This window comes from Rhinoderma darwinii, chromosome 12 (genome assembly GCF_050947455.1).
Source record: "Rhinoderma darwinii isolate aRhiDar2 chromosome 12, aRhiDar2.hap1, whole genome shotgun sequence".
NCBI classification, from domain to species: Eukaryota; Metazoa; Chordata; class Amphibia; order Anura; family Rhinodermatidae; genus Rhinoderma; species Rhinoderma darwinii.
Window position 1 is genome coordinate 1397168 of NC_134698.1, and position 19266 is coordinate 1416433.

At 46.6% G+C, this 19266-nt stretch overlaps 1 protein-coding gene across 1 annotated transcript; it reads left to right on the forward strand.

The window, feature by feature from the left end:
* The first annotated feature begins 1606 nt into the window (after window positions 1-1606).
* Window positions 1607-18358, forward strand: LOC142665195 (protein S100-A10-like). Its single transcript, XM_075844789.1, has 3 exons — window positions 1607-1715; window positions 14637-14791; window positions 18077-18358. Exons 2-3 carry the CDS (start codon window positions 14657-14659, stop codon window positions 18230-18232), a joined length of 291 nt encoding a protein of 96 aa, XP_075700904.1. The 5' UTR covers window positions 1607-1715; window positions 14637-14656; the 3' UTR covers window positions 18233-18358.
* Window positions 18359-19266: the final 908 nt, after the last annotated feature.

Consider the following 19266-nt stretch of genomic DNA (forward strand, 5'->3'; position numbering starts at 1 on the left):
ACATCCATCACACATACATCCATCACACATACATCCATCACACACATACATCCATTACACATACATCCATCACATATACACCCATCGCACATACATCCATCACACATACATCCATCACATATACACCCATCGCACATACATCCATCACACATACATCCATCGTACATACATTCATCACACATACATCCATCACATATACATCCATCACATATACACCCATCGCACATACATCCATCACACATACATCCATCGTACATACATTCATCACACATACATCCATCACACATACATCCATCACACATACATCCATCGTACATACATTCATCACACATACATCCATCACATATACATCCATCGCACATACATCCATCACACATACATTCATCACACATACCTTCATCACACATACATCCATCACACATCCATCACACATACATCCAGCACACATACATCCATCACACATACATCCAGCACACATACATCCATCACACATAGAACCATCACACATAGATACATGAAACATAGAGGCATCACACATAGAACCATCACACATAGCCATCATACATAGAGACATCACACATAGAAACAGCACACATAGAAACATCACACATAGATCCATCACACATAGAGCAATCGCGCATAGAAACATCACACATAGAGACATCACACATAGACATCACACATAGAAACATCAAACATAGAGCAATCATACATAGAGCAATCACACATAGAGCCATCACACATAGAGCCATCACACATAGAGCCATCACACATAGAGCCATCTCACATAGAGACAGCACACATAGAAACATCACACATAGAGCCATCACACATAGAACAATCACACAAAGGGCAATCACACAGAGACATAACACATACATTCATCACACATACACCCATCGCACATAGAGCCATCACACACATCCATCACACATACATTCATCGCACATACCTCCATCGCACATACATCCATCACACATACATCCATCCATCACACATATATTCATCACACATGCATCTGTCGCGCATACATCCATCACACATATTCATAACGTCGTCATCACACATAGAGCCATCACACATATGTACATCACACATATGTCCATCACACATACATCCATCACTCATAAAGCAACCACACATACATACATCACACATGCATCCATCACATATACATTCATCACACATACATACATCACACATACATCAATCACACATAGAGCCATCACACACATACATCCATCAGACATAGAGCCATCACACATACATTTATCACACACATACAGATCTATCACACACAAAGCCATCAGACATAGATCTGGTGTAAGTTTATGCTGTCGACATCTTGCGCAGGTTAGTAAATCACTATTAGGAAACGCAGAAATGTTTATTCTACAATATAGAAGATATATGAATATAAGCCCGGAGACCCCCATAGTCGTTCCTCCGCCCTCCTCCTCGCAATGACCCAGCATCCTCCCCTGGATACAGCCCGGGATTGGGAGGAATTGAAATTCTTAGGAAAGTGAAGAAGTTGCCAGGAGGGCGGGGGAGGCTGGCAGGAGTCTGTGACTCAGGAGCTTCATATTTCAGGGGCTGGACCCGCTGTACATGGGAGGTCCTGCCTCTGGTGATCAGCACAGACAGGGCAGGGCGCACCTCACTTCACCCAGCAGGACCCACTGCCAGCAGCTGACTGCTCTCTCTGCCACAAGGTGAGGCATCTGATATCCTCCTGCTAACAGGACACATCACTGCTGCTCCAAAGAGCTTACAATCTATTCCCAGGCACACTGGAGGTCTGTAATAAAACGTTATGGGTGCAGACCCTGATATATGCTGAGCAGCCTCGTCCAGATAGCCAGCTCCATATCAGAGCATATCATATAATTATATAGACTGGAGCAGATACAATGTAACATTCAGACATGAGGGGTCCTAGTATAAGGACTGGAGAAGATACAATGTAACATTCAGACATGAGGGGTCCTAGTATAAGGACTGGAGAAGATACAACGTAACATGTAGACATGAGGGGTCCTAGTATAAGGACTGGAGAAGATACAATGTAACATGTAGACATGAGGGGTCCTAGTATACAATGTGTGGATACAATGTTATGTGTGGATACAATGTGTAGGTACAATGTGTGGGTACAGTATAATGTGTGGGTACAATGTGTGGGTACAATGTTGTGTGAATATACTGTGTGGGTACAATGTAATGTGTGGATACAATGTGTGGATACAATGTGTTGTGTGGATACAATATGTGGGTACAATGTGTGGATACAATGTGTGGGTACAATGTGTTGTGTGGATACAATATGTGGGTACAATGTGTGGATACAATGTGATGTGTGGATACAATGTGTGGGTACAATGTAATGTGTGGGTACAATGTGTGGATACAATGTAATGTGTGGGTACAATGTAATGTGTGGATACAATGTAATGTGTGGGTACAGTATAATGTGTGGGTACAATGTGATGTGTGGATACAATGTGTGGGTACAATGTAATGTGTGGGTACAATGTAATGTGTGGATACAATGTGTGGGTACAATGTAATGTGTGGGTACAATGTGTGGATACAATGTGATGTGTGGGTACAATGTAATGTGTGGATACAATGTAATGTGTGGATACAATGTGTGGGTACAATGTAATGTGTGGGTACAATGTGTGGATACAATGTGATGTGTGGGTACAATGTGTGGGTACAATGTAATGTGTGGATACAATGTGTGGATACAATGTGATGTGTGGGTACAATGTGTGGGTACAATGTAATGTGTGGGTACAGTATAATGTGTGGGTACAATGTGATGTGTGGATACAATGTGTGGGTACAATGTAATGTGTGGATACAATGTGTGGGTACAATGTAATGTGTGGGTACAATGTAATGTGTGGATACAATGTGTGGGTACAATGTAATGTGTGGATACAATGTAATGTGTGGGTACAATGTAATGTGTGGATACAATGTGTTGTGTGGATACAATATGTGGGTACAATGTGTGGATACAATGTGTTGTGTGGATACAATATGTGGGTACAATGTGTGGGTACAATGTTATGTGTGGATACAATATGTGGGTACAATGTGTTGTGTGGATACAATATGTGGGTACAATGTGTGGATACAATGTGATGTGTGGATACAATGTGTGGGTACAATGTAATGTGTGGATACAATGTAATGTGTGGGTACAGTATAATGTGTGGGTACAATGTGATGTGTGGATACAATGTGTGGGTACAATGTAATGTGTGGGTACAATGTAATGTGTGGATACAATGTGTGGGTACAATGTAATGTGTGGGTACAATGTGTGGATACAATGTGATGTGTGGGTACAATGTGTGGGTACAATGTGTGGGTACAATGTAATGTGTGGGTACAATGTAATGTGTGGGTACAATGTGTGGGTACAATGTAATGTGTGGGTACAATGTAATGTGTGGGTACAATGTAATGTGTGGGTACAATGTGTGGATACAATGTAATGTGTGGATACAATGTGTGGGTACAATGTAATGTGTGGGTACAATGTAATGTGTGGGTACAATGTAATGTGTGGGTACAATGTGTGGGTACAATGTAATGTGTGGGTACAATGTAATGTGTGGATACAATGTGTGGGTACAATGTAATGTGTGGGTACAATGTAATGTGTGGATACAATGTGTGGGTACAATGTAATGTGTGGGTACAATGTGTGGATACAATGTGATGTGTGGGTACAATGTGTGGGTACAATGTAATGTGTGGATACAATGTAATGTGTGGGTACAATGTGTGGGTACAATGTAATGTGTGGATAAAATGTAATGTGTGGGTACAATGTAATGTGTGGATACAATGTAATGTGTGGATACAATGTGTGGGTACAATGTAATGTGTGGATACAATGTGTGGGTACAATGTAATGTGTGGGTACAATGTAATGTGTGGATACAATGTGTGGGTACAATGTAATGTGTGGATACAGTATAATGTGTGGGTACAATGTGATGTGTGGATACAATGTGTGGGTACAATGTAATGTGTGGATACAATGTAATGTGTGGATACAATGTGTGGGTACAATGTAATGTGTGGGTACAATGTAATGTGTGGGTACAATGTAATGTGTGGGTACAATGTAATGTGTGGGTACAATGTAATGTGTGGGTACAATGTGTGGATACAATGTAATGTGTGGGTACAATGTAATGTGTGGGTACAATGTGTGGATACAATGTAATGTGTGGGTACAATGTGTGGATACAATGTAATGTGTGGATACAATGTGTGGGTACAATGTAATGTGTGGGTACAATGTGTGGATACAATGTAATGTGTGGGTACAATGTAATGTGTGGGTACAATGTAATGTGTGGGTACAATGTGTGGATACAATGTAATGTGTGGGTACAATGTGTGGGTACAATGTAATGTGTGGGTACAATGTGTGGATACAATGTAATGTGTGGATACAATGTGTGGGTACAATGTAATGTGTGGGTACAATGTGTGGATACAATGTAATGTGTGGGTACAATGTAATGTGTGGGTACAATGTAATGTGTGGGTACAATGTAATGTGTGGATACAATATGTGGGTACAATGTGTGGATACAATGTTATGTGTGGATACAATATGTGGGTACAATGTGTGGGTACAATGTGTGGGTACAATGTAATGTGTGGGTACAATGTGTGGGTACAATGTAATGTGTGGGTACAATGTGTGGGTACAATGTAATGTGTGGGTACAATGTGTGGGTACAATGTAATGTGTGGGTACAATGTGTGGATACAATGTAATGTGTGGGTACAATGTGTGGATACAATGTAATGTGTGGGTACAATGTGACATGAAGCAGGACTACTCTTTCTAGCTGTAAGTAAACATCATTGTGTCGGGACATTCAGGGCTGTAAAGTTTGTCTCCGTGTGGTAAGGTATTGTCTCTTCAGAGTGGATGCCGGATAACAGAGGACGGGGGCCCATAGCACAGATAAAATTAGGACCCTTTTGGGTGCTGCTTGACACCCCCCTTCTCCTAACTGTTCTGGTTCCTCCATTTAATTTTCCACTCCTTGTTTGCTAAAATTGCAGCCGAAGTGGAGTGGCCCTTCTCTACAGGGGCCCCATGGCAGGCGTGTGGACTACCTCTATAGTATGTCCGCCCATGCCATACAAGAATCTTCCTTATTGGACTGCCTGGTTGATAAGCTGATATAAGTACCACTCGGGGTGATGAGTGGGGTGTGACTGGTCCACGCAGGAGCCGTAGATTTAGTGCCACGTGTATCCACTGTGACAACATGATAGATACCAACCACAACACTCATCGGACACAACTTGTTACCAGAGTTGGGAATATCTCATTAGGGGCGATAGACATACGGTGCAATGATTTTACAGGGGCGCCTGTCTGGTTGGGGGTGTCTATGTGTGCCTGTCCTGGTGAACAGCCATGTTTAATTCTGGTAAGAAGTTGGGCGGGGGGGGGATTTTGTGAATAATGAATTGTAAGCTCTGGGTCAAGAGTCCACATTACCGCAGGGTGTCAGCGGCAGGAACATCTGATAGTAACACGCCCAGCTCATCTATGTTACTCGTTGTTTCCAGGCCGCGGCCCCCGCCCCACACCTGATTTTGGGACACGTTCCTGCACATGGAGTAGACGTTAGAATAAATATGTAGCTGAGGTGAAGCTGGAGGTAAATGCGGACATTAGCCATGGAGTGGACCTGGTTGAAGTCAGAAATAATTCCCATGATGCACTGGGTGCTGGGCCGGCTCCAGTGGCGTGTGACCGGTGTGATCTCACAGGATACATCAGAAACATCAGGCCACTGTATGTTAGTTATATATGGACAATATAGGGCACTTTTATGTGGGCACCATACTGTGTGACGCTGTTAGTGAGACACTGTATGACAGTACTCCACTTCGGGGGGCACCAACAGAAGGTACCAGACAGAGTGCCCTTCTATGGCTAACTCTAACCAGATGGGCCACGCCCATTCATTCTCGGACAGGTTCGGAGAGTGAAGCTGGGAGACATGACGGGTTTTATCCTCTCCAGGTGTTGATCTCCCATTACAGGAGCAAATATCGTGGTTCGTCCCATAAAAGTAACATTAGTCCTGCCATCCTATCCGCTAAATTATCATCTACATACTATGAAGGGACATACATAGAGGAATGATGCCCCCTTCTGGTGCTGGTCCTACTACTACCACACCCACCATCCCTGAACACTAGGTTGTGGTCCTGGTGCTCGCCAGTGACGGTTCTCCCCTGTACCTGTGTGGCCCTGTGATGGTGCTCCCCTGTTTATGGTGCTCCCGTGACTGTGTGACCCTTTAATAGTGCTCCCCTGTGACGCTGCTCCACAGTGACTGTGCTCCCCTGTGACGGTGTGACACTTTAATGGTGCTCCCCTGTGACGGTGCTCCCCTGTGACGGTGCTCCCCTGTGATGGTGCTCCCCTGTGACGGTGCTTGCTTCCCTGTGACGGTGCTCCCCTGTGACGGTGCTTCCCTGTGACGGTGTGACACTTTAATGGTGCTCCCCTGTGACGGTGCTCCCCTGTGACGGTGCTCCCCTGTGACGGTGCTCCCCTGTGACGGTGCTCCCCTGTGACGGTGCTCCCCTGTGACGGTGCTCCCCTGTGACGGTGCTTCCCTGTGACGGTGCTCCCCTGTGACGGTGCTCCCCTGTGACGGTGCTCCCCTGTGACGGTGCTCCCCTGTGACGGTGCTTCCCTGTGACGGTGCTCCCCTGTGACGGTGCTCCCCTGTGATGGTGTGACCCTTGGGCCCATTTCTCTGTCCTGTTTGATAATATTGTCATTCCTTTCAACTCTTTGTCACATCAGATAAAAGCTCCAAATCTGATAATAACCCGGTATCTGGGAATCACTGTTTATACAGTTCTCTAATATATTCATGTAGGTTCGTGAGAGGTGAACTGAGAATCTCACCCTGTTCCCAGTGACCCCACCCCAGTACTTGGAAAACAAAGAAAGACGATATGGTAAATAATTGATAAGACTCCTGCAGGCACACGGGATGCTGAAAGATTTCAGGGGTGTCGGCTGCCCATACACATTATATAGCTCGCTCAGCGGACAGCTATTCCTCCTGATCCGCCATATACATACATACTCGCCTCGACCAAACCAGCTTGTACTCTGACTGCCGAGACGGGAGTAAGTCACTGCTAGACACCTATGGTGGTGGCTTATCTACCCAGAGAGCAAAAGGATCGGGCATGTTAAAATCCAACTGCCCGATTCTTCTCTCCCCCAACATCTGCGGTAGGGGGAATAATGGGAAGCCCCGATACACATTAGATGGGCGTCCAATCCTGCCGACCTTAATCTAATGTGTATGGTTTTTAGGGTCCTTGACGCCTTCTTCACCCCTATGACCAGCTCCCGGGTCATGAATGTGTTCAGGTGATATAGCTGGCAGTATGATGGATGATGAGTGGGATGTATCCGTCTTCTTGGCCTCTATGACCAGCTCCCGGGTCATGAATGTGTTCAGGTGATATAGCTGGTAGTATGATGGAGGATGAGTGGTGTGTATCCGTCTTCTTGGCCTCTATGACCAGCTCCCGGGTCATGAATGTGTTCAGGTGATATAGCTGGCAGTATGATGGAGGATGAGTGGGGTGTATCCGTCTTCTTGGCCTCTATGACCAGCTCCCGGGTCATGAATGTGTTCAGGTGATATAGCTGGCAGTATGACGGGGTGATGAGTGGGGTGTATCCGTCTTCTTGGCCTCTATGACCAGCTCCCGGGTCATGAATGTGTTCAGGTGATATAGCTGGTAGTATGATGGAGGATGAGTGGTGTGTATCCGTCTTCTTGGCCTCTATGACCAGCTCCAGGGTCATGAATGTGTTCAGGTGATATAGCTGGCAGTATGATGGAGGATGCGTGGGGTGTATCCGTCTTCTTGGCCTCTATGACCAGCTCCCGGGTCATGAATGTGTTCAGGTGATATAGCTGGCAGTATGACGGGGTGATGAGTGGGGTGTATCCATCTTCTTGACCTCTATGACCAGCTCCCGGGTCATGAATGTGTTCAGGTGATCTAGCTGGCAGTATGATGGGGTGATGAGTGGGGTGTATCCGTCTTCTTGGCCTCTATGACCAGCTCCCGGGTCATGAATGTGTTCAGGTGATATAGTTGGTAGTATGATGGATGATGAGTGGGGTGTATCCATCTTCTTGGCCTCTATGACCAGCTCCCGGGTCATGAATGTGTTCAGGTGATATAGCTGGCAGTATGATGGAGGATGAGTGGGGTGTATCCGTCTTCTTGGCCTCTATGACCAGCTCCCGGGTCATGAATGTGTTCAGGTGATATAGTTGGCAGTATGATGGAGGATGAGTGGGATGTATCCATCTTCTTGACCCCTATGACCAGCTCCCGGGTCATGAATGTGTTCAGGTGATATAGCTGGCAGTATGATGGATGATGAGTGGGATGTATCCGTCTTCTTGGCCTCTATGACCAGCTGCCGGGTCATGAATGTGTTCAGGTGATATAGCTGGCAGTATGATGGAGGATGAGTGGGGTGTATCGATCTTCTTGACCTCTATGACCAGCTCCCGGGTCATGAATGTGTTCAGGTGATCTAGCTGGCAGTATGATGGGGTGATGAGTGGGGTGTATCCGTCTTCTTGGCCTCTATGACCAGCTCCCGGGTCATGAATGTGTTCAGGTGATATAGCTGGTAGTATGATGGAGGATGAGTGGTGTGTATCCGTCTTCTTGGCCTCTATGACCAGCTCCAGGGTCATGAATGTGTTCAGGTGATATAGCTGGCAGTATGATGGAGGATGAGTGGGGTGTATCCGTCTTCTTGGCCTCTATGACCAGCTCCCGGGTCATGAATGTGTTCAGGTGATATAGCTGGCAGTATGACGGGGTGATGAGTGGGGTGTATCCATCTTCTTGACCTCTATGACCAGCTCCCGGGTCATGAATGTGTTCAGGTGATCTAGCTGGCAGTATGATGGGGTGATGAGTGGGGTGTATCCGTCTTCTTGGCCTCTATGACCAGCTCCCGGGTCATGAATGTGTTCAGGTGATATAGTTGGTAGTATGATGGATGATGAGTGGGGTGTATCCATCTTCTTGGCCTCTATGACTAGCTCCCGGGTCATGAATGTGTTCAGGTGATATAGCTGGCAGTATGATGGAGGATGAGTGGTGTGTATCCGTCTTCTTGGCCTCTATGACCAGCTCCCGGGTCATGAATGTGTTCAGGTGATATAGCTGGCTGTATGATGGGTGATGAGTGGGGTGTATCCATCTTCTTGGCCTCTATGACCAGCTCCCGGGTCATGAATGTGTTCAGGTGATATAGCTGGCAGTATGATGGAGGATGAGTGGGGTGTATCCGTCTTCTTGGCCTCTATGACCAGCTCCCGGGTCATGAATGTGTTCAGGTGATATAGCTGGCAGTATGATGGATGATGAGTGGGGTGTATCCGTCTTCTTGGCCTCTATGACCAGCTCCCGGGTCATGAATGTGTTCAGGTGATATAGTTGGCAGTATGATGGAGGATGAGTGGGATGTATCCGTCTTCTTGGCCTCTATGACCAGCTCCCGGGTCATGAATGTGTTCAGGTGATATAGCTGGCAGTATGATGGAGGATGAGTGGGGTGTATCCGTCTTCTTGGCCTCTATGACCAGCTCCCGGGTCATGAATGTGTTCAGGTGATATAGTTGGCAGTATGATGGAGGATGAGTGGGATGTATCCATCTTCTTGACCCCTATGACCAGCTCCCGGGTCATGAATGTGTTCAGGTGATATAGCTGGCAGTATGATGGATGATGAGTGGGATGTATCCGTCTTCTTGGCCTCTATGACCAGCTGCCGGGTCATGAATGTGTTCAGGTGATATAGCAGGCAGTATGATGGAGGATGAGTGGGGTGTATCCGTCTTCTTGGCCTCTATGACCAGCTCCCGGGTCATGAATGTGTTCAGGTGATATAGCTGGCAGTATGATGGAGGATGAGTGGGATGTATCCGTCTTCTTGGCCTCTATGACCAGCTCCCGGGTCATGAATGTGTTCAGGTGATATAGCTGGCAGTATGATGGATGATGAGTGGGATGTATCGGTCTTCTTGGCCTCTATGACCAGCTCCCGGGTCATGAATGTGTTCAGGTGATATAGCTGGCAGTATGATGGGGTGATGAGTGGGGTGTATCCGTCTTCTTGGCCTCTATGACCAGCTCCCGGGTCATGAATGTGTTCAGGTGATATAGCTGGTAGTATGATGGATGATGAGTGGGGTGTATCCATCTTCTTGACCTCTATGACCAGCTCCCGGGTCATGAATGTGTTCAGGTGATATAGCTGGCAGTATGACGGGGTGATGAGTGGGGTGTATCCATCTTCTTGACCTCTATGACCAGCTCCCGGGTCATGAATGTGTTCAGGTGATCTAGCTGGCAGTATGATGGGGTGATGAGTGGGGTGTATCCGTCTTCTTGGCCTCTATGACCAGCTCCCGGGTCATGAATGTGTTCAGGTGATATAGCAGGTAGTATGATGGATGATGAGTGGGGTGTATCCATCTTCTTGGCCTCTATGACCAGCTCCCGGGTCATGAATGTGTTCAGGTGATATAGCTGGCAGTATGATGGAGGATGAGTGGGATGTATCCGTCTTCTTGGCCTCTATGACCAGCTCCCGGGTCATGAATGTGTTCAGGTGATATAGCTGGCAGTATGATGGATGATGAGTGGGATCTATCCGTCTTCTTGGCCTCTATGACCAGCTCCCGGGTCATGAATGTGTTCAGGTGATATAGCTGGCAGTATGATGGGGTGATGAGTGGGGTGTATCCGTCTTCTTGGCCTCTATGACCAGCTCCCGGGTCATGAATGTGTTCAGGTGATATAGCTGGTAGTATGATGGATGATGAGTGGGGTGTATCCATCTTCTTGGACTCTATGACCAGCTCCCGGGTCATGAATGTGTTCAGGTGATATAGCTGGCTGTATGATGGGTGATGAGTGGGGTGTATCCGTCTTCTTGGCCCCTTCTACCAGCTCCCGGGTCATGAATGTGTTCAGGTGATATAGCTGGCGGTATGATGGGTGATGAGTGGGGTGTATCCGTCTTCTTGGCCTCTATGACCAGCTCCCGGGTCATGAATGTGTTCAGGTGATATAGCTGGTAGTATGATGGAGGATGAGTGGTGTGTATCCGTCTTCTTGGCCTCTATGACCAGCTTCCGGGTCATGAATGTGTTCAGGTGATATAGCTGGCGGTATGATGGGTGATGAGTGGGGTGTGGTGAACGGAGTTCCTGAAATTCCTGAAACTAATCCCAGAGATAGAGAAGAGCCAATAACTTGCCCCAGCACCTCGCTCTCTGCTCTCCCCGGCTCCTGTAATGCTGTATTTCCAGTATAACTGGGCAGATTACCATTCAGAATGCTGGGAAAGCTGCAGCACAACCATTGCGCGAAAAGTAGTTGGGCCGTATTGATTGGTGGGTGAAAACCAACATGACTGCCATCTCCTGCGTTGGTTGCACCCTGTTTTCCCAGACGCTGTAACGACTAATGTGTCCAGTTATGTATAATAAGAGTCGCGGCGGATCTAAAATCATGTCACGGAGAAAAAGTGACATAGAATGGGGGTGATCCGCGTTCAGGGAAAGGATATTCCAGACGGAAATAATCGTTGCGTGCACATTGGGCTGTGTTCACATCTGCGCTGCTTATTTTCGTTGTTCTGCTTCGCCATAGGATCAAAGCAACGAAAATGACAGCAGTGACGGATCTGTCGCATGGCGCCGACGGACCGCACGGAGTATAATGGGGTCCGTCATGTGACCTGCATGCTGCTCCAGTTTGTCCAGCGGAGGCTGCGCTGCGGATGTGTACACAGCCCCGGTGTAGAGGAATGCGGGGAATGTGCTGGGTGTGTTGATCTATGGACTGACACATTGTTAGATTACAGCAGATGGTTGACCTATAATCTGTGTTTCCTCAGAATACAGTCCACCCTCTTATATCCCGACCGGACCTGACACTGCAACTTTCTATTCGATTTTGTGTTTCACTCACCATTTTCAAGATCTCTGCATATTGCCAATGAATGGAAACGTTCTTATTTCTATTCAGAGGCTGAAAACCTTTACAAAATGAATGCTCCTCGCTGCTGTGGGTTTGTTACAATTGTATCCAGTCTAGACAATCCTCTGTGAGTTAAACACATCAGCAGCCCCTCTCTCCTGTCCGTATGTTTTGTTACAATGTATCAGTGCAGGTGAAATGTATCAGTCTGGATTCCACGCTGTTTAGCTCACAGAAGATTGTCTAGACTGTAACGAACCCTCAGCTGTGAGAAGTATGTCCTGGCTTGCACAAAATCTATTAGAAAGTTGCAGAACTTTAATTACATGAAACCTGCAGCCCATCACCAACACCGCTGCAACTCTCTGAATTGTTGTGTTACTGGCCCTTTAATACATTTTCAGTATTACAACCGTATTTGTAATCTGCAGCGGTCGCTTTACTTTTCATGTTGACTCGGTTGCTATGTCACTGTGGTCATAGCTACCAGTAAACAGAGAAAGAATTGATTCCCGGTCGCCATGGTGACACTACATCCTGGTTACAGCAGGAAGTCACATTCTCCTAGTCCAGGATTCCGCACTGCAGCTGTTGTAAAACTACAACTCCCAGCATGCCCTGACAGCCTTTGGCTGGTATAATAAAGACTTTGGCTGTCAGTGCATGCTGGGAGTTGTAGTTTTACACCAGCTGGAGTGCTGAAGGTTGCTGAGGCCTGTCGTAGTCCATAAAATACAGACATTAGACGTGTTTCTGGACGCGCTGGAGATACTCGTGTCATGTGGTGAAGACGTGAGAAACGTCGTATTGCCGGGGGCAGGGATCCGCCATGATAACGCCGCTCATCTGGATAGTCAGATCTTATAGTATAAATGATGGGCGCCTCCCATGTGCGAGGGTGACGGTTATTCGTGGACTGTCCCCCTCCAGGTGTCTTGTGATTCTGCAGGTGACGGCGGAGGGTGAAGTTTACGTTGCGAGGGATTTTGTGTTCTTAGATGTGGGCTCCAGGTCTCCTCCCGGATCTGCATCCTGAGCCTCGGGCACATTTATGGGTGGGATCTGCGCTCTGCCACCCTCCGCAGGAGATATGTCAGTATTGGGTGGAGCGTCAGCTCCCAGGATCGCTATATAGCGAGGCATAGAACCTGTAGGTGATCGCGACAACAACCAATCAGATCACAGCGATAAATGTCGCATCTATGACACCAGAAGGATCGGATCCTGACATATATATGGGATGTATCTGGCGTCAGGGTGACGTGTGTGTGTGGGGGGGGGGGTGATATTGGGGAGGTCCATGGGGTTACATCTCCCCCTCATCTCTATCCTGGTGCTGCGGAGGTTTGACACGGGAGGGGCCGGACGCATTTAGAAACCATTTCCCGTCAGAGCACATAATGGAAATAACAACGCACATTATCCTTCATTAAGTGGTCAGCGACTATTATCCCCCCTCATATGATCAATATCCGGACGCACGTGACGCACTCTGACCGAGGAGACGTTAACCCATTCATCCCTCTAATCCCTGCACAATCAGCACCGTCACTTTAAGAAGGCAAAACCCCTCAATGACTAAAGACCCTTTTACACGGCTGATGATCGGGCAGAGGAGCTCATTGCCCCGTGTAAACATGGCGGCCATCAGTCCATGAACGAGCACACGTTGAAGCTGCCATAAAAATGTTGATCGGCCCCACATCCCCCCCGTAAACAGGGGACGTCCGGACGACTATACGCAAAATGACAAACGTGCGTATTAACCGATCGTGTGGAGCAAACGGGCGCCGAACAACGGACTGGCGCTTGTAAAACCTACGTTTATGTGCGCCACATTGTGACGAGCGACCAGCCCCTAGATCATACAGCGCGGTAACTCCTGGCTCCAAAGCAAAATCTTGGCCCCCTGATCCCTTATGTCGTAGAGGGGCATCTCGGGCCCCTTCATGCACTCGGGACCAGGTACGACTACTACCTCTGCACCTCCTATAGCGAAGCCACTGACATCATTACAATGTCTGAGAGGTTGTCACAGCCCCGCCCCCTGACTTGTCATGATCAGGATATATGGATAATTAAACATGTGGGGGCCACATCACTGGTCCTCTATAGAATATAAATGTGCTGTGAAGCATTGTCTAGAGATGTAGTACCAATGATGTCATATAGTGACACGTTCAGCCTGACTATGGGCCGATGACTTCACCCTTGTGTATGTCCTATAGGATCATAGAGACAAATAGTTGTGTGATGACCTCATCATTGCTATCTCTATACAAAAGTCAAGCTCTGGACCCCACTACAGACCACAGGGGTCCCCACCGGTGATGTCAGTGACATCTTCATTAAAGCATGGTACAGCGGGTATGGGGACATAGCTCCTCCGATGTCAGGGCCTGGCATCTGCTCCATGAGGTATTGATAAAGCAGAGCTGACCGGGTACGTGTGGGTCTCGGGGTCCGGAGGTCTCCTGTTGACTGGGAATAATGGGCTTTGTCTTTTCTTGCAGAACCTTAGACCCCAGCGATCATGGTCCCCTCTGAGATCGAGCAGGCGATGGAGAGCATTATGTTCAAGTTCCATAAATATGCCGGGGACAAGAGCTACATGTCCAAGGACGACCTCCATAAGATGATGGAATGCGAGTTCCCTGAATTCCTGACGGTACGAGTACCCCTTTTTCTCAAACAGGTCACTGGCTGATGATAGGGGCGCCCCTGATTAGACTCCTCATGATCAGCTCTTATTGCCAGGAGGAACTTCTTAGCATCCTAATGAAAAAGCAGCTGTGTAATACTTGGACTTCCTGTCATGTAACCTCCCAGAATAGATTTATTAGAGTGGTGGTCACATGACCAGATATTCAAGTGAGTCTGCTGTTACCGTGACAACCCCAGAGCAAGCACAAGATTTTCATGACTGCTGAAGTTGGAATATCCGACTATATAATGTAGAGAACCCTCCTTTTCGTGGTCGTCACCCTACTTGTCACTTACCCAGGACTCTATATTGGCAGCGCGCGGCCCTCCTAGAGCGCTGGTGAGAATCCTTCCTGCGAGCCCCGTCTTGCCCGCTATTACTTGTAATCTCTCGCCTGTGATCTGTGGGGGAGGAGAGACAATGATTGGGATTAACAAGTCATTTCACAATCAGATATTGAGATTCTCATGTGTGGGAAGAGACGCTCTCAGGAATTGTGTAGACCAAAAGCGGCAGCGTACACAGCGAGACAGCGAACATGTGCTGCAGAGATATCATGTTGTCAATTCTCCGTGCCGAACAAATCATGTGGAGTATGTCCGCCTCTGATCACCATGTTACAGATTATAGATGACACTCCCCAGAAAGCAAATCACCAGAGCAAGTTCTGTGCAGACACTGAACAAGCAGGGTCTTACCAGGAGAGTTCAGCTCTGAAGCAGCAGAATAGTGAGTGCAGCTCTGGAGTATAAGGCCTGATTCAGACGGACGTGAAAAACTTCAGTTTCCCAGGTCCGAGGTGCAACCGTGCTCTGCACTGCGGGACGCGATATCACGCATCCCCCATAGACTAAAGTCTATGGGGGATGCGTGAAGCGTGAAAAAATAGGACATGTCCTATTTTCTCAGGGACCCTTCACACGGTCTGTTGAAACAAAGGCCAAGTGAACGGCCACATTGAATTACATAGGTCCGTGTGACGGCCGTTGTTTCAACGGCCGTCACATGGACGTATTACACGTTTGTCTGAATAAGGCCTTATACAGGATGTAACTCAGGATCAGTACAGGATAAGTAATGTAATGTATGTACACAGTGACTCCACCAGCAGAATAGTGAGTGCAGCTCTGGAGTATAATACAGGATGTAACTCAGGATCAGTACAGGATAAGTAATGTAATGTATGTACACAGTGACTCCACCTGCAGAATAGGGAGTACAGCTCTGGAGTATAATACAGGATGTAACTCAGGATCAGTACAGGATAAGTAATGTAATGTATGTACACAGTGACTCCACCAGCAGAATAGTGAGTGCAGCTCTGGAGTATAATACAGGATGTAACTCAGGATCAGTACAGGATAAGTAATGTAATGTATGTACACAGTGACTCCACCTGCAGAATAGGGAGTACAGCTCTGGAGTATAATACAGGATGTAACTCAGGATCAGTACAGGATAAGTAATGTAATGTATGTACACAGTGACTCCACCAGCAGAATAGTGAGTGCAGCTCTGGAGTATAATACAGGATATAACTCAGGATCAGTACAGGATAAGTAATGTAATGTATGTACACAGTGACTCCACCAGCAGAATAGTGAGTGCAGCTCTGGAGTATAATACAGGATGTAACTCAGGATCAGTACAGGATAAGTAATGTATGTACAGTGACTCCACCAGCAGAATAGTGAGTGCAGTTCTGGTGTATAATACAGGATGTAACTCAGGATCAGTACAGGATAAGTAATGTAATGTATGTACACAGTGACTCCACCAGCAGAATAGTGAGTGCAGCTCTGGAGTATAACACAGGATATAACTCAGGATCAGTACAGGATAAGTAATGTAATGTATGTACACAGTGACTCCACCAGCAGAATAGTGAGTGCAGCTCTGGTGTATAATACAGGATGTAACTCAGGATCAGTACAGGATAAGTAATGTATGTACACAGTGACTCCACCAGCAGAATAGTGAGTGCAGCTCTGGAGTATAACACAGGATATAACTCAGGATCAGTACAGGATAAGTAATGTAATGTATGTACACAGTGACTCCACCAGCAGAATAGTGAGTGCAGCTCTGGAGTATAATACAGGATGTAACTCAGGATCAGTACAGTATAAGTAATGTAATGTATGTACACAGTGACTCCACCAGCAGAATAGTGAGTGCAGCTCTGGAGTATAATACAGGATGTAACTCAGGATCAGTACAGGATAAGTAATGTAATGTATGTACACAGTGACTCCACCAGCAGAATAGTGAGTGCAGCTCTGGAGTATAATACAGGATATAACTCAGGATCAGTACAGGATAAGTAAGATAAGTAATGTAATGTATGTACACAGTGACTCCACCAGCAGAATAGTGAGTGCAGCTCTGGAGTATAATACAGGATATAACTCAGGATCAGTACAGGATAAGTAATGTAATGTATGTACACAGTGACTCCACCAGCAGAATAGTGAGTGCAGCTCTGGAGTATAATACAAGATGTAACTCAGGATCAGTACAAGATAAGTAATGTATGTACACAGTGACTCCACCAGCAGAATAGTGAGTGCAGCTCTGGAGTATACTACAGGATATAACTCAGGATCAGTACAGGATAAATAATGTAATGTATGTACACAGTGACACCACCAGCAGAATAGTGAGCGCAGCTCTGGAGTATAATACAGGATATAACTCCGGATCAGTACAGGATAAGTAATGTAATGTACACAGTGACTCCACCAGCAGAATAGTGAGTGCAGCTCTGGAGTATAATACAGGATGTAACTCAGGATCAGTACAGGATAAGTAATGTAATGTATATACACAGTGACTCCACCAGCAGAATAGTGAGTGCAGCTCTGGAGTATAATACAGGATGTAACTCAGGATCAGTACAGGATAAGTAATGTAATGTATGTACACAGTGACCCCACCAGCAGAATAGTGAGTGCAGCTCTGGAGTATAATACTGGATGTAACTCAGGATCAGTACAGGATAAGTAATGTAATGTACACAGTGACTCCACCAGCAGAATAGTGAGTGCAGCTCTGGAGTATAATACAGGATGTAACTCAGGATCAGTACAGGATAAGTAATGTATGTACACAGTGACTCCACCAGGCATCATCTTTGGAGGTCAGGGCAGGGTGTATTTGACGTTGCCAATAGTTAGGCTTAGTAGCTGTAGACTGGTTGTATCTGGTTTTCTTTCCTCACTTAACCTGATCCCTCTCTTCCCCTGACAGAACCAGAATGATCCCCTGGCCGTGGATAAGATTATGAAGGACCTGGATCAGTGTCGAGATGGACGTGTCACGTTCCATAGCTACTTCTCCTTAATCGCCGGTCTGACTATTGCCTGTAACGACTACTACTGTAAGAACATGAAGGGCAGGAAGTAAAGCAGACCAGCCCCCAGCCGACACCTTCTATTCCGCATATATCACGGCATATATACCACCCTTCTCTCCAATCAACTCAGTCCGCCCAGAAACCAAATCCGTAATAAATACCCAAATGTTTTTGTACGTCTTGTTGTGTTTTATTCCTATACTAGAACTGAATCAGTGACTGCGCTGCGCACATTATATTGATAGAATCGGGTAAATCCCAAGAGTAGTTTATAATCTGCGAATTTGTGACCACAAGCCCCACCCCTATTAGTGAGTGTCTGAAATATATCGAAATCTGTGTACCCTGAGCTGGTTTGGGATAGTTATGTACAATAAATCCTATAAGGTTACACGCCCCATCACATACTTGTGTAATATCACAGGAGGTCTACAGGGGGCAGCAGTAGGTGTCACCTGTGACACATTGGCACTGCACCCTATTCCCTCAGGGTACTGCATCAGCTCTTCTTGCAGCACCCGCTGTCTCTATCACACCTAGGACTTGATTTATGAAGTGACTTCGGCTGATGCCGGCGCTGGCCGTGGATTTATTTCCCTCTGATCTCCGTGCGACAGAATCTAGAAAAGGAAAAACCCAACCTGTCCAATTAATTTCTACCCAAAAACTCGAATATCAGGTCCGTCAGCTCCCATAGGCACAAGATTCTGGAGGTAAATCAGTGGTAATCCTGTAATGTCTCTGTGTGTGATCACGTGATCACGCTCGATCACAATGATCTGCTGCACTGGAACCAGTAGATTATAACATAAGGTAATAATCAGGACTACGCCCCGGCCCATCCGTTCCAGGAATGACAGGAACATGCGTTTAGATGTATTATTCATGAGGATCTTCCACGATTCTAGAAGCTTCAGGCAGGTTATAACACAAAGCTCCAGTCATAGTAAAATACTGCTCGCCCCACCCAACAATCCATACACAAGAAGTACTGCTACAGTCCTGTAATAACCCGGGTCTGGAAGTACTGGTGGCTGTCATCAGTGGTCACACAGGAGTAAGGAGACTCAGAGTAGTCACCGAC

Excerpts from the sequence above, each read along its gene's own strand:
- LOC142665195 (XM_075844789.1), top strand. The coding sequence starts at position 14,657 with ATGGTCCCCTCTGAGATCGAGCAGGCGATGGAGAGCATTATGTTCAAG. Across the intron at positions 14,792-18,076 it reads AGTTCCCTGAATTCCTGACG|AACCAGAATGATCCCCTGGC; the intron begins GTACGAGTACCC and ends TTCCCCTGACAG.